The 15,036-nt window shown below is 60.3% G+C and overlaps 1 protein-coding gene across 3 annotated transcripts; it reads right to left on the bottom strand.

Moving 5' to 3' along the window:
* Nucleotides 1-2,891: 2,891 nt before the first annotated feature.
* Nucleotides 2,892-13,812, bottom strand: LOC308044566 (AP-3 complex subunit beta-2-like; the record flags this gene model as incomplete). 3 transcript variants are annotated; one of them, XM_080351337.1, is made up of 28 exons in its annotated part: nt 2,892-3,042; nt 3,274-3,412; nt 3,885-3,908; nt 4,024-4,121; nt 4,730-4,814; nt 4,895-5,126; nt 5,236-5,342; nt 6,029-6,083; nt 6,165-6,327; nt 6,413-6,602; nt 6,930-7,041; nt 7,268-7,386; nt 7,488-7,674; nt 7,759-7,935; nt 8,011-8,120; nt 8,203-8,335; nt 8,538-8,600; nt 8,759-8,830; nt 8,984-9,038; nt 9,317-9,414; nt 9,638-9,814; nt 9,901-10,083; nt 10,458-10,524; nt 10,649-10,809; nt 10,892-10,987; nt 11,127-11,201; nt 11,283-11,358; nt 13,700-13,812. In XM_080351337.1, 28 exons carry the CDS (start codon nt 13,810-13,812, stop codon nt 2,892-2,894), a joined length of 3,318 nt encoding a protein of 1,105 aa, XP_080207463.1. The 3 variants fall into 3 exon arrangements, with proteins under 3 accessions (XP_080207463.1, XP_080207462.1, XP_080207461.1); XM_080351336.1 differs by lacking the exon at nt 3,885-3,908 and having other exon boundaries at nt 6,165-6,333; XM_080351335.1 differs by lacking the exons at nt 3,885-3,908; nt 13,700-13,812 and adding an exon at nt 11,981-12,207 and having other exon boundaries at nt 6,165-6,333.
* Between the last annotated feature and the right edge of the window lie 1,224 nt (nt 13,813-15,036).

Genomic DNA, 15,036 nt, shown 5'->3' with positions numbered 1-15,036 from the left:
GTCTCTGGAGGCGTCACCCCACCAGCCCTGACCCTCACTAGAAAGAAGTAGCTTCCCACATTTAAATGGAACCTCCTGTGTTTCAGTTTGCACCCATTGTCCTATCATTGGTTGTCACCGAGAAGAGCCTGACTCCATCTTCCTGACACTCATCCTTACATATATTTATAGCCATGAATGAGGTCACCCCTCAGTCTTCCTCAGAGCCCCAGCTCCCTCAGCCTTTCATCACACAGGAGATGCTCCACACACAACCTGCAGCACCTCAGGAGAACAACATACCCTTCTGCAGCAAAAAAACACCAAAGACATCCCCAAGAAGCAGAAACAAAGACACCTCCACAGCCCCGAGGCGCACATACCTGTAGGAAACCTACAGATGATGAAGCCCCAGGGGGCTGGGCAGAACTAGGATATCCTAATCCTTAGAGAAGTCATTAAAACACAGCTAAGATGCAACTCTAAAAGTCATTTTTATCACGGCATGTTTTGCTTCCCCTCGGCTTGTGAGCCACACGCAGCAGCGTGGCCAGGCTTGGGGGGGGGTCCCCGAACGGGGGCGTAGCCCCCGTTCGGGGACCCCCCCCCAAGCCTGGCCCCGCCGGTTCGCTAAGGGCCCCTCCAAATCCCCCCCACACGGAGCAATGGCGGGAAATCACCTCAGAGCGGCGTCTCCCCCCAGGCCCCGTCCTCACCGCCCGCCCCGCGCCCCCAACGTGTGAAACCACGTGACCAGGGGCGGCCCTTAAAGGGGCCGCGTGCGCCGCCTGTCCCCTCCCTCCCGCCTCGGCACGTGTCCGGTTCCTTCCCTCTCTCTCTCACCGGCGGGAAGGCCATGAGGCGGCGCTGCGAAGCGAGCGGATTCCCGGAGAAGAAGGAGAGTAGCGCGAAGGCAACGGGACAACCCTCGCCCGCCCCGCCGGCCTTTTATGCGCCGCCGCCGCCCCGGGGAGGGGGGCGCGCAGCTGAGGGGAGGGGTCGTGGCGCATGCGCGTTGCGCAGCATCCCGCTCCCCCTCATTACTCCTCCCCTATCCCGGCGTGCCCCGCGGCGCGCACGCGCCGCTTCCCGCCTTCGGGAGGCGTCGCCTGTTTCACAGAATGGCGGAGTAATGTGAGGGGCTGAAGGGCCCTGGAAAGCTCATCCAGTGCGATCCCCCGATGGAGCAGGAACACCCAGATGAGGTTACACAGGAAGGTGTCCAGGCGGGTTGGAATGTCTGCACAGAAGGAGACTCCACAACCCCCTGGGCAGCCTGGGCCAGGCTCTGCCACCCTCACCCCAACAAGTTGCTTCTCAGATTTCAGTGGAACCTCCTGTGTTCCAGTTTGCACCCATTGCCCCTTGTCCTGTCCCTGGTTGTCACCAGCAGAGCCTGGCTCCATCCTCCTGACACTGCCCCTTTCCATATTGATCCCCAGGAATGAGTCCCCCCTCAGTGTCCTCTTGTCCAGCTCCAGAGCCCCAGCTCCCTCAGCCTTTCCTCATACGGGAGATGCTCCACTCCCTGCAGCATCTTGGTGGCTGCGCTGGACTCTCTGCAGCAGTTCCCTGTCCTGCTGGAACTGAGGGGCCACAGCTGGACACAAGATTCCAGGTGTGGTCTCCCCATGGCAGAGCAGAGGGGCAGGAGAACCTCTCTGACCTACTTTCTTGACCCCTTGACCCCTTGTCGTCCCTCACAACGACACCCGGTGGCCGCCTCAGCGGTTCCCTGAGGGAAATGGGACCCCCAAGGGGTTAAAACAATGTCCTCAAGGGGAATGGGGCGGTGGTGGTGCCGCCATCTCCCAGCTTCAGCCCCTCTGGGCGCGAGGCAGCGCTGAGCACCGCAGCTCTGCCCCCGCCGTTGTGGAAATGAGCTTTTCCCCACAGGAGTAAGTGCTTGATGCCCAGCGGTTTGGTCCTGCTGCGTATTTTGTTACGTTATCACCAAAAAAAAAAAAAAAAAGATGATTTTACCCTGTTTCCTACTCGCACACCAGAAAAAGCAGCAAGCCCCTCACCCTTTTTTTTCAGCAGAAGGAGTCAGACTCAATGTGATTTGGTGTCCGGGCCTTCCTGTGTGTCCTGTGCTTGTGGTCCCACTGTGCTATGTCTTTGCAAGGGGAGAGCCAGGGCCCTGTTAAATCCCACCCAGCCCGTGCTGGGAGGAGAGATCGTGATAAAGAGTCAAATTTCCTTTTTTTTTTTTCCCCCCAGTTTGGAGATGAAAAGCCAGCCCCAAAATCCCCTCGGTGACACTGCGGAACAGCCCCAACCCTGCCACAGCAGGTATTTCTGCAGCCGATGCACAAGCAATTCTGCTGTTGAATAAATAGCTGGAAACCTCCCAGGACGACTCAGATCCCTGGTGGGGACCGAACGCCTCCCACCCTGCACCAAGCCCAGGGGGGTTCACCCCAACCCCGTGTATTGGTGACATTGGTAACAGGTTTTCTCTGACATCCAGCAGCCACCACCCTCAGGGGACTCACATGTCCCCAGCTGCCTAAGGGATGTGTCCCCTCGTGTCTCCGCAGCAGAGCCTGGCGTGGGGACACTTTGGGGTGATCCAGCCACTATGCACACAGAGCAGAGGGGAAGGGAGTGGATTTGAGAAGAGCTTTATTGGGAGATTCTGGCCATAATAAATAGGGGTTACATTGGGAGACGGTGGGGAGGGGCCGGGAGCTGGAGCCATTGACACCACTCCAAGCAGGACATCACCCTGTGTCCTGTCTGTCCCATCCTGCTCCTTCATCCCAGCAGCAAAACTGCCCCCAGGGTCGCTGCCTGCTGCCCCGTTGGGGAATAACCCAGCAGAAATGGGAGCAGGGAGTGTTTTGGGGAGCGACGTGGGGCAGAGGGGGGTGGGAGGCCAAGGCTGTGGGTGCAGCGGGGCCCGGCTGTCACTGCGCCAGGGTCTGGACGATGTCCTTCACCAGCATGGTGCCGATAACCATCTTCTCGCTGTTGACGGTGAGCTGGGCTGCGGCGCCCTCCCGTCGCTCCAGGGTGATGAGCACCAGGCTCCCGCTTGTCATCGTCTTGGCCGCGAACCTGCTCGCCGGCAAACATGAAACGTCAGGGCAAACTGTCCCCCGATCACCTTCCTGTCCCCTGGGATGCTCCAGTGGGGATCGGGGAAGCGTCTGTCACCCATGGCCACCATCACATGTGGGTTCACGCAGGTTCCTTGTCCTAACAGGAGCCCTGAGTGTCCCCACTGTGATTTGTGTAGGACCGGAGAGGTGACAGCGTCTGTGTGGTCCCAGTGTGGGGTCCGGCTACCTGTACTCGTTGGCGGCGCCGCAGGGCACACGGCCCACGTTGGCAGCCAAGGTCACTTGCTGGACGATGGCGTGGTCGCTGCGGCACTTCTCGGGCAACGTCAGCTTCTCTGTGATCTCGCTCATGCCGGTCAGCTTCCCTGGAGCAGCAGCAGAGGCACCTGCCCGTCCCCGGCCACGCACCCAGCGGCCGTGTCCCTGCCGGCCCCTGTTTTGCTGTCCCCAAACCAGCTGCCAGCTCCCCACAACGTCCCCAGCTGGCTGCCCTGCTTGCTACTCTTCAGGACAGCAGAGGTGGATTCGGGAAAATCCCTCTTTCCATGCTCATCACCGTGTCCCTGCCCACTGGCAGCAGCCACATCCCTGGGGACGGGCTCCTGCGGTCACCAGTAGCGATGGGGGATGCTGCCACTCCAGGAGCACAGGGACACGGGGCCAGGGTGTCCCCATCGCTCACCGGACACGGTGCTGGGAGCACCAGGGGTGGCACGAGCCCTCCATGCTGCACGGGGACCCAGTGGGGGCCACCCTGGTGCCAGGACGGTCACCCAACCCGCAGGGGTGCAGGGGAGACACAAGGGGAACAGAGCTAGTCTAGGGGCGGCCACTTACCCTCGCCCGGCCGCGCCAGGTGCTCTAGGGGCACGGCAAGGGTGGCAGAGGGGACAAAATGGGGGGTGAACATTGGCACTGCGGCAGTGGGTACCCATGCGCCGCCCTGTCCCTGTCCCCATCCCTGCCCCCAACTAACCCTGCTCCTTCTTGAACTCGTTCTCGCTCATGAAGACGGGGGCCATGAGCTCCCCCACAGGCGGCTGGATGGAGACGTAGAAGTGGCGCGTGTGGGTGCTGGGGAGAAAGGTGGGTGAGGGGGATGTATGCTCAAAATGTGTGTCCACACCCCACCTTGGGATCCCACTTCCCATCCCTACCCTGGAGCAAAACTGAGGCACAAAAAGCCTTGGTAATAGAGAGAACCTGTCAGGCTGGACCTGGGACTGCTGCCACCTCCTTGTCCCCTGCAGGGCCTCAGTGCCTGTCCTGCTGTCCCCTGACCACCCTGTGCCCATCCCAGTGTCCCCCCTGCCCTGAAAGGACCCTGGTTCCCCTCCTACTGTCCTCCATCTCTTGGAGGGACCCTGTCCCTCTGTCCCCAGGGGCACACCACACTCTCTCCTGCTGCCCTCTGTCCCTTGGAAGGATGTTGGTGGCTGTCCAGCTGTCCCGAATGCCCTGGAGCACCCCTGTCCCCTGGGGTACCCCATACCCTGTCCTGTCCATTGTCCCCTTACATCCGTCATGCCCTGTACAGCTGTCACATGTCCCCTGAAGGGATGTTGGTGCCCACCCCCACTTTCCCCATCCCCTGGAGCACCTATGTCCTGTCCCTTGAGCCCCCCATGCTGTCCCCATCCCCTGGGACACCCGTTCCTTCCTGCCCAGTGCCGGGCACTCACCACAGCTGGAAGTTGGCCGCCTGGGTGGAGTCACAGAAGTCGATGCCCATCACCACGCTGGCTGTGTCCCCAGGTGCCAGGCGCTCTGAAACCACAGGGCTGGCACCACGTCTCACGTCCCTGTCCCCACCCCTGTCCCCCCGCAGCATTGTGGCCGTGCCATACCAATCTCGGGGAACTCCTGGATCCGCATGCCGGAGAGCGGCTTGGGCTCACTGACCCGCAGGTTCTTCACCTCGGCGTCGGTGTTGTTGGAGATGTGGATCTGGACGGCCACCATGTGCGGGTCCCCCGGGAAGGGCCGGCGGCTGAAGCAGTACTCAACCGACAGCCCCTCGCCCGCCATGCGGTGCAGCAGCTCGTAGGTCCTCACCGCACCCAGCCCTGGGCTCAGCAGCTGCCAGGGACCAAGGGATTGGCGTGGGCTGCCCGCCCCCTCCTTGTGACCCCCGCAGGTGATAGGGGTCCCAGAAGCCCCCTGGGAAGAGGATGCTGGGGACACTTACAGCGGGCGCTAGGGAGGTGTCAGTAAGCGTGAGGCCCTCCAGGTCGGTCACCAGGCTGGTGGAGACGATGCTACTGGCGGGGACGGGCTGGGGAGGAGGGGGGGTGACTGCAGGGTGGGGAGAAAAGGGTTAACAGAGCTCTGATGAGCCACAGCCCCATGGGGATAGCTGCATGGGGACAACCCTGGTGGCACAGCCCCATGGGGAAAACCCTTTATGCACAACCCCACAGGCACAGCCCCATGGGAACAGCTTCAGTGGCACAGCCCTGCGGAGCAGCCCTGTGAGGACAGCCCCAGTGGCACAACCCCAGAGGGACAGCCGCATGGCAGCCCTGGTGCACAGCCCCATAGGGACAACCCCAGTGACATAGCCTCATGGGACAACACCATGGAGACATCCGTGGTGGCACAGACCCATAGGGACAGCTGCCTGGGGACAGCTCTGGTGGCCCAGCCCCATGGAGACAGCCCCAGTGGCAGAGCCCCATGGGGACAGTCCCAGGGGCACAAACCCATGGGTACAGCCCTAGTGGCACAGCCCCATGGGGACAACACTGTAAGCACAACCCCATGGACACAGCCTCACGGGGACAATTCCATGGAACAGCCCCAATGAGGACAGCCCTGCTGTCCCACACCCATCCTCTGGGGACAAAGACCACTCACTCCACTGGTCCCTGTCCCAGCTCAGCAGCCCCCAAGAGACCCACAGGACCCTGATCCCACCAGGATGGGTGCCCATGCCTCAGTTTCCCCAGTTGCCACAGTGATGGCCCTGGGCAGCCACTCACAGTCATCCAGGTCGAGCAGGGAGATCTCCTTGGGGCCAGCCCTGCTGCTGGGGGGCTGCAAGGGGGCAGAGAGACGGGAGGTGGTGAGAGGAGACCTGGGGGTCCCTGTGCTGCCCCCATCCAGCCCGGCCCTCACCGCCTTCCTGCGCTTGGCCTCTGCCTCGGAGCCAGACTCGGAGTCCGAGGAGCTGCTCTCGGAGGCGCTGGCCTCCTCTGACGAGGTCTCGCCGCGGCCCTTCCTCCCCTGCGACGCCTTTTTCTTCTTGGTCTTCTTCACCCCATCCTCCTCCTCTTCCTCACTGGGGCTGCAGGGGGAGCCCAGCTCAGGGGTGGCAGGAGTGAAGGCTTGGGGTGGGGGGGGACCCCAACCTCCCTGGGGGGTACCTGCCCGGAGCTGCCTTGTGAGAGCCTTCCTTCTCCTTCCTCTTTGGCCTCTCCTCCTCCTCCTCTTTGTCCTCTGATTGCTCCCCGCTGCCTTCCTCCTCATCTTCTTCCTCCTCTTCCTCCTCACTGCTGGAGCTGGAGCTGCCAGAGCTGCTGCTGCTGCCACTCTCCTCGCTGACCGACTCGGGTTCTGCAGGTGACACAGCTCTCAGCCCTGCTATTGGGTCCCCACCATGTCCCCACACTTCCCTGCTGTGTCCCACTGCATCTTCCCATCTTCCCACTGCATTCCACTGTGTCCCCACAACCCCCCACGACATCCCTGCATCCCCCTGCTACATTCCTCCGTGTCCCCTGCCATGTCCTCATCACAACGGGATGTCCCCACTGCAGTGTCCCCTGCCCCATGTCCCACCATGGTGGCACTTGTCCCATGCACCCACCACGGTGGCACCTGCCTAATGTCCCTGCCACAGTGACCCCGGCCCCACACCCTACCGTGCCACTGGGTCCTCACCACTGTCCGCCGACTCCGTGGGCCCCGACTCACCCTCCGAGTCCGAGTAAAAAGGTTTCTCCACCTTCTCCTTCCTCTTCTCCCGGCTGGTGCACTTGGTCCACTCAGGAACCTGCCGGCACAGAGTGGATGGATCAGGACCACCACCCATGGGTGGGGAGCCCAAGCAGCTGCCCTTGACCCTCTTCCGTCCCCAAGGACGTGTGTGGGCACCAGAGAGGTGACATGGGGCAGCTGAGAAGCACCTGGGCACCTCCTGAGGCTCTCCCAAAACCTCAATGTGACGCTCCCACCTCAGCCCCCCTATGCACCCCAGCACCCCGGGGTGCTCCACGTACCTCCACATTCCTCACGGAGGGGTCGGGAGCCTCGTCCGGCCAGTCGGGCAGCTCCTGGTAGCCCACAGCCTTGGCATTGAGCAGGTGGGACAGGGAGCCCAGCTGGAAATGGTCCCGATCTATGGTGGGGTGAGAGGTGGCAGCAGCTTGGGGTCAGCCATGCAGCACCATGGTGACAGCTGGCCCCGTGTCCCCATGCCCTGTGACCACGGGTGGGTACCTTTGAAGGAGGACTCCAAGATGGGGGCAGGTTTTTGGGCCAGGAAAAGCTTCTTGGCATACTTGTTGAGGGCTCCGCTCTTCTCGGTGGGCACGATGAGCTGGCGGATGAAGCGAGCCCGGTCGCGGATATCATAATTCTGGTCGTACTTGGCCAAGTTGAGGACATACTGGGTCAGCAGCTTGCTCTGCACCAGGGGACACACTCAGGGTCAGCCTCCTCTTCCCCAGTAGGGAAACTGAGGCACACCGTTAAGCCACATCCCTGGTACCTGCTTGGAGTTGGTCAGGTAGAGCTTGGCCGCCAGGTTGATGACCTGCAGCTTGACGATGTCCTCCTCGTTGGTGAAGGACTTGGCCATCTTGCGCAGCACGTCGGGCGCAATCTTGGGCACGTGCTCGCAGTACTCGCCAATGAGCCACAAGATGCTGGCCCGCGCCATCGGCACCTGCGAAACGCCCCCGGGCACATGGCATCGCTGCCACCTCCCTGGTCCCCAGGGCCACACAACGTCCCATCCCACCTGGATGTTGTCGGTGAGCTTGGCCATGTGCTTGATGATCTCGCTGTGCTGGGCCGGTTGCATCTGCAGGAGCTTTTTGATGACAACCACGGATTCGGCCACCACCAGCTCTGCGGGCAGAGGTCCATCCTTAGTGGGGTGCTGCCCTGAGAATGACGGAGTCCCCATTTTGTCCCCAACATGCGCACTCACCATCCCGGTTGGAGAGGAGCTGGACCAGACCATTGAGGCAGGTGTCCCGCACCTTCCCAATGTTGGTGGCACAGCGCCCGATGGCTTGAATGGTGGCCGCCACAAAGTCCTTGTCCATGCTGCGGATGTATGTCTGCACAGGCATGGGGGGACACACGACATGTCACCCCCATGCCACCCCGATATGTTGGGGCTGTTTGGAGCCACCCATGGGGCTGGCATGGCCTCAGCCCACTCCTGGTGGGACTCTCCTCCATCCCCTCCGTGGTGGTGTTTTGGCACCCAGAGCCATGGCAGGGTGGCACACCGGTGACATCAGTATGGCCGTGGCATACCTGGAACTCCCGCAGGATGGTGGAGATGTTGGTCTCGTTGGCCAGGTTGGTGAGAACCTCCAGCTGCAGCAAAGAGGAAGAGATGGGAACATGGTGCCAAGGCATGAGGTCCTTGCTGTCCTCCTGTCCCCAGGGCATGGAGAACAGTCGCCCCACAGGGAAGTGCTCCATGAAGCCCCAGAAGCACCAGCAATGGCTTCTGTTGGGTGTTTATAGGTCACCTTGAGGATCTTGATCTGTGTGGGGTCCGTGGAGCGAATGTAGAAGCTCTTCAGGTAAGGCTCAAACATGCCCTGCAGGCAGAGCCAGTGGCGTTAGTGCTATCCCTGTATCCCTGTCACCGAGGAAACCCACAGGCAGCTGGCCCTGGTGACCCTGCTGCCTAGCCCTCATTCCGCTCCAGAGTGAACAGGGCCAACTCCTCCAATACCAAGTCCAAGACTCACCCGCCGTTTGATGGACATGGTGGCCACATTCTGCAGCACCACATACTGCACCTCGCTGTGGGAAAAAATTGGGGACAACCATCAGTGAGGCAGGGCCAGACCCCCCCAGCAAGTCCCTGTGAAGATGGGGCAGGACCCAGCACCCAGCTGGTGCCACCACGATACTGCTACCCCATGTCTGGATGGGCCTGGACCAAAAGTCCCTCTTTTTTTGGCAATTCACCTCAACATGATGTCCCTAAAGGGATGGGCATTTCGGGGCTCTCTCCCAGGGTCCTGGGCCTCCCCATGGGGTGGTGGGGTAGGGGACAAGCGCAACTGGGTGCCACAGACCTGTGACTCCGCAGGAGCCGCACCAGTGCCTTGGCGATGACACCAACTTCAGCCTTGGGTGCCAGGTGGAAGTAGAGCTGTGCCACGGCCATCACCACCTGCCGGGAGACACCCCGGTGTCACCCACTGAATATCAGGCACCCCGAAAGATGCTGTGTCCCATTTGTGAGCACCCAGAGGAAGCCCATCCCCGGGGACGCCCATCCCTGGGTGTCCCTCAGGTGCGCCACTGGCTCCTTAGCCAGTGGGGACATCACAAGCCCAGGCTGATAGACACCAGTGGTGGCCTTGAGGACAGCCAGGCCTGCGGCAGGGACTCACCGCGGCATTGCGGCTCTGCAGCAGGGGCTTGGTGTTGCGCAGGAGCAGGCGGTGGTCGGGGTCCATGACGTAGGGCTTGCGCTTGGCCAGCGGTGCTGCCTCCGCCTTGGCGTCCTTGGCGTCCTCCTCCTCGGAGCCGTAGAAAGCCTTCTCGGTGCTCTCCTCTAGCAAGGACTCCTGTGGTAGATGGGACACCTTGCACCCCCAACAGTACCCTCCTTCACCCCACCTCCCTGGGGACACCCCAAGGCTCCTGCACTCACGTTCTGGTTGGGGCTGAGGAACTGCGTGCGCGCGTAGCGGGTCAGCATGTTGATGATGACCACCTGCCCCCACTCCTCCACGTCGATGAGCAGGTTGCAGAGCTTGCGGTAGTTCTTGTGGATGAGGTCGATGCGCTCGGGGCAGACCTCCTCAAACGCCATCACCACGCTGCCGGCCACCAGCTGCACAGGGAAAGTCCAGGGTGACCACCGGGGTGGTGGCATCTCTGTGAGGATGTCAGCTTGGTGGGAATGGTGGCATCTCTGTGAGGATGCTGGCTCAGTGGGGACATTGGCATCCCCATGAGGATGCTGGACCTGTGGGGTTGGCCACATCACCACGAATATGCTGTATTGGTGGGGATGGTGGCATCTCCGTGAGGAGATGGTGGGGACACCAGTATCACTGCAAGGATGCCCGCTCCACATGGTTGGCTGCATCCCCATGCGGACACCAATTTGGTGGGGACATCAGCATCCTCAATGATGACACCGGGTCAGCAGGGACAGTTAGGTGCCCAGATTTAGGGGCAGGGGAGACACAGTGCCATGCTCACCGTAGTCTTGTCCGCCAGGAGCTTCTCAATGACCTCGATGAGCTGGTCCTTCTGGTCCGAGTCAAGGCTGTGAGGGACGAGCAGGGCAGGTGTGGGTGGACCAAACTGGCCACCCCACCACTGCCCATCCCTGAAAGCAGCCAAGATCCCAGTGCTGCACCCTTGCTGGTACCCCAAAATGTAGCTGTTACCTGTACAGCTTAGGGATGGCATGGGCAGCCGTCTTGCGCACGTACGGGGACATGTCCGAGGCTGCCTCCTTGATGGCCAACATCATGATGGGCACGATGATGGGCACGCGGATGCTGGAGAGGACCCGCAGGGCGCTGGCGCGGATCAGCTGGTTGGGATCCTGTGGAGACAGATGAGGAGCTGCAGTTTGGGAGGCTCACTGTCCACCTCAGGATCCCCTTTGTGTCCCCAAACCAACCCACCTTGAGTCCTCGCTGGAAGGTGGAGATGGAAAGCAGGGCTAGATCCTGCTGCTCCTCGGCATAGCGCACCAGGTAGACATACACCAGCTTCTTCACCTGCAGGGTGAAGGTGGTGGGACCACCTCAGTGTCTACCAAAACCCAGCCCATCCCCAGGACCCTCCTGCAGGTGAGGCACCACACCCTGGGCACCACACCACCATGGGTGCCACCTGGACCCCCAAGACCTTCCTCACCTCGATGTTCTTGCAGGCGACGTTTTTCACCACGGCTGGGAAGAGGTCAGAGGCGTTTTTCCCCCGGGCGATCATCTAGGGGGTAAACGAGTGGCACGTCACCGGGCAGCCGGCACAACACCAGCAATTGTCCCTGTCGGTGACAGCAACACTCACCGCCACAATCCTCTTCATGGCCTCCAGCTTGAGCGAATCCTTGTTGCTGTCGAGCATCTCCTTGAGGTCATCGTGCCTGTGCCATGGCAAAAAAAAATCCCATTTTTCCATTTTTAGTCATTTGTACCTGTTTTTACCAATTTCTAGCCATTTTCTTTTTGCTTTGTTTTTCACTCCCAGCTTGCCATCAGGCTGGCAAACCAACCGTCTGCCATGCAATATTCATGGGGACAGGAGTTGGGTTACAACCAGGTGAAAAAGGAGCCGGAGAGACCGGTGCGGTGCTGGTACCCAGCTCTGTATCCATCCCCGGCACTGGGAAAGGGACCCCATTCCAGCCCACGCTGGGATTGTCACCCTAGAATGTCCCCAAATGGCTTCTTGGGGAGCGACCACCCATCACTGGCCCATTCTGGTTTCCAGCTCAGCCTGACTGTGTGTCCCTTGTCCCCTCGTGGGCATAGTGGCCACGGCGCCCCAACTCAGAGCCCTTCGTTGTCCCCTCCCTGGGGTGGGAAGATGCCACCACTGTCCCCTGGGTGTCACCACTATCCCCTCTTCTAATGAACATCCATCCCCATAGAACCACGGGGGACCTGCAAGGCCGTGTCCACCCAGCGCTGCTGGATGATGGGACAATGCTCGGCCAGAGCCACCATCGCCAGAAGGTCCCAGGGGGTTCCTTGGGGGGGTCTTACCGCGGTGCTGGCCCGGTGTCAGTGGCCACCGCAGGCTCGGGGCCAGCAAGCGGCTGCAGTTCATCAGCTCGCAGGGCACTGTAGCAGGCAGGTTGTCCCGCCTCGCTGTCCAGCACGGGGCTCGTCACCTCCTCGGCTGTGTCAGCACCCAACGGTGCTTTTGGGCGCCCGGCCGGCCCCACCGGCAGCTGCTGCAGCAGCTTCTGCACGGGTGGCAGGGACAGCATGGCTGCAGCCGGGGTGGTGGCCCTGCAGACGGTGGCGGGACTGTGGCCCCGCTCCTCCTCCCAGCACCGCCGCCTGAAACCTGAGCCTGAGGATGGGCTTGGTTTGGGTTGCAGCCACCATTCTGAAGTCCTTCCCAGGGGACGAGATCACTCCGGGGTGTCACATCCCGAGTGACACCTGTCGTGCAGCTGGGACTTGGGGACATCGCAGGGAGCTCCTTCCCCGGGCAATTTGAGTGGCTCCGTCCTGGCCAGGGACCTCATGTCATGATGGGACACTGGGCTGGGTGGCGGGGTGGCACCATGGGACACCTGTGGGCTTCTCGCCCAGGTGATGGGGTGTCACTTGGGGAACATTTCTCTTTCCCAATATCCATGCCCGGTTCATGGGGATGGTGACAGATCTGGTGTGGCCACAAGGGGACAGGCTGTGGGGAAGGGCAGCATGCAGGTGATGGGGACACTGCTGGGGGTCAGGGGTGGGGGACAATGCTGGGGGGAAGGTTTGGGGGGCCACTGCCAGCCTATGGTGACATAGCCAGACCGGAGACACTGACAGAGGGGCAGGGATAGGAGACACTGCCGGAGTGGGGAACACTGACGGCACCTCACTGTGGGGACTTGGCCAGACTGGGGGACAAAGACAGGGGGTCAGGGCTGAGCGACACCTCCAGACTTGGGGACAGTGCTGTGGGGGTGTCAGAGATAGGGGCCACTTCCAGAGTGGGGGACACTGTCAGTGGATCAGGGCCGGGATGTCACTGCTAGACTGGGGGATACTAACAGGTGCTAATGGATGGGGGGACACTACCAGAGTGGGGGACAATGCCACGGGGTCACAGACTGTGGACAATGCCTGAATGAGGGACACGGTCAGTGAGTCAGAGCCAGGGGGACACTGCCAGATTGAGGACACTGCCAGCAGGTCAGGGATGGGGACACATCCAGAGTGGGGGACACTGTCAGTGCTGGAGGGACAAAGGGACCCCCACATTTCCGCAGCTCCAGGGACCCTCCACCTTCTTCTGTGTCCCTGCCATGTCCCCCTAGCAGCCTGTCCCATACAGGGGTGACATTGCTCAGCACCCCCGGCGACCTCCTTGGGGGGTTTGGTGTCATCACCCGGGCACCCCCTGAGACCCGCAGGAGCCAGCAGAACCGGGGGGGGGACGCTGTCACCGGGGTGTCCCCCAGCTCAGGGTCCCAGCAGCTCCAAAACCCCGCGGTTTTTCCCCAAACTCCTCCCCTGCCTTCACAACCTGCAGCGGTGGTGTCACCGCGTCCCCTGTCCCCATCCCCATCCCCATCCCCATTCTCATCGCGGTCCCCGCCCCCGTCCCCACGCTCATCGCGGTCCCCGTCCCCATCGCCGTCCCCGTCCCCGTCCCCGCGGCCAGTCGGGTACCACGTCCCCGGCGGGGAGCAGCCACCCAGACCCGCGGTGCCGCCCCCCCGCCCGGTGTCCCCGCGTCCCCCCCCGCGTTGTCCCCACCTCTTGTAGTCGGAGGAGAAGATGCCGCCGCTGGCGGGGTCGTGCCCGTACTCGGGCTCCCCCAGGCTGGAGGAGCCCCCCTTGTCCTCCCCGTAGGCCGGGCTGGCGGCCATGGCGGGATGCGGCCGGTTGGGATGCCGGGACCGATGACGTCAGCGCCGTGACGTCAGCGCCGTGACGTCAGCCCCGCGGCTCGGCGCGCCCCCCCGCCCCACTCCGGGGTATGGGATTACGGAGGGGGATATCGCCCCAAATTGGGAGTGGGGGGGCTTAGCACCCCAAAAAAAGAGGGTCCCCAGCTCTGCACCCTGAGCTACCTGCACAGGTTTGGGTGCCAGACAGTGATAAAATGGGCGTAACTGGGGATATTAGCAGTAGTAGCATGTGGGATGTGATGATATAGTATATATCATATAGCTCGTATAACATACACCATGATAGAGTTTATAATGATACATATTTACAGAACAGTAATATATCATAACAAAATGTCATATAATGTACTGCAATGTACATGACATCATGTCATGTCATACCCACAGTATGTCATAACATATTATATTATATTACATATGATATTAAGTATATTCTATGACGTTATCTATATTCTGTATTCTATTGTACCACGCTATAAATACTCCATAATCTATTCCACATTCTATATTATACGCTAGATGTTATAGATAATGTGTTACATATTATATGTTATATACATGTTATACCACATTATATTATATTGCAGATTATATGAATTATATTTTATATCCTATATTCTATATTCTATCCTAATAAGTATTCTACATGACACATTATCTTCTACATGCTATATGGTATCTTGTATGTTATATACAGTGTATGACATACATCTACGATATATTATGTATGATATTGTATTATATTATTTATTCTTCATATAGTCATTAGTGTTGCTACTTTTCCTTTTACCAACAATAAAAATAACAATAATATCAATAATAATCACCAGTAATTACTGACGTTGGCCAGTGTTACAGTCATTATCACCCTGGGCAGCTAAGAAGCCCCAGAGGCTGGTGGCGGCCAGGCAGCTCTCCCAGCCCATCAGGCAGGACTGAGGCTGTAGGTAAAATCAGGCACGTCTCAGGTAGCAAAATTTAATAAAACATCTGATCAGCGCATGGCAATTAAGCTCCAGGAAGCAGAAAGCAACGTTTCCCCCCCCCACCCAGCAAAGAAAAGCTCCTTCCTGCTGGGGACCACAAAAACCTCCTGGGGACCCCACAGCACTGTTGGGGACCCCAACACTCCTTGAGGGACTCCACAGTCCTGCTGGGGACCCCGCAGCCCTCCTAGAGACC

The sequence above is a fragment of the Nesoenas mayeri genome, assembly GCF_963082525.1.
Source record: "Nesoenas mayeri genome assembly, chromosome: 11".
In the NCBI taxonomy this organism is placed as follows: Eukaryota; Metazoa; Chordata; class Aves; order Columbiformes; family Columbidae; genus Nesoenas; species Nesoenas mayeri.
The sequence above is the reverse complement of the archived record's forward strand: the minus strand, read 5'-3'. Positions and strand labels throughout refer to the sequence as shown.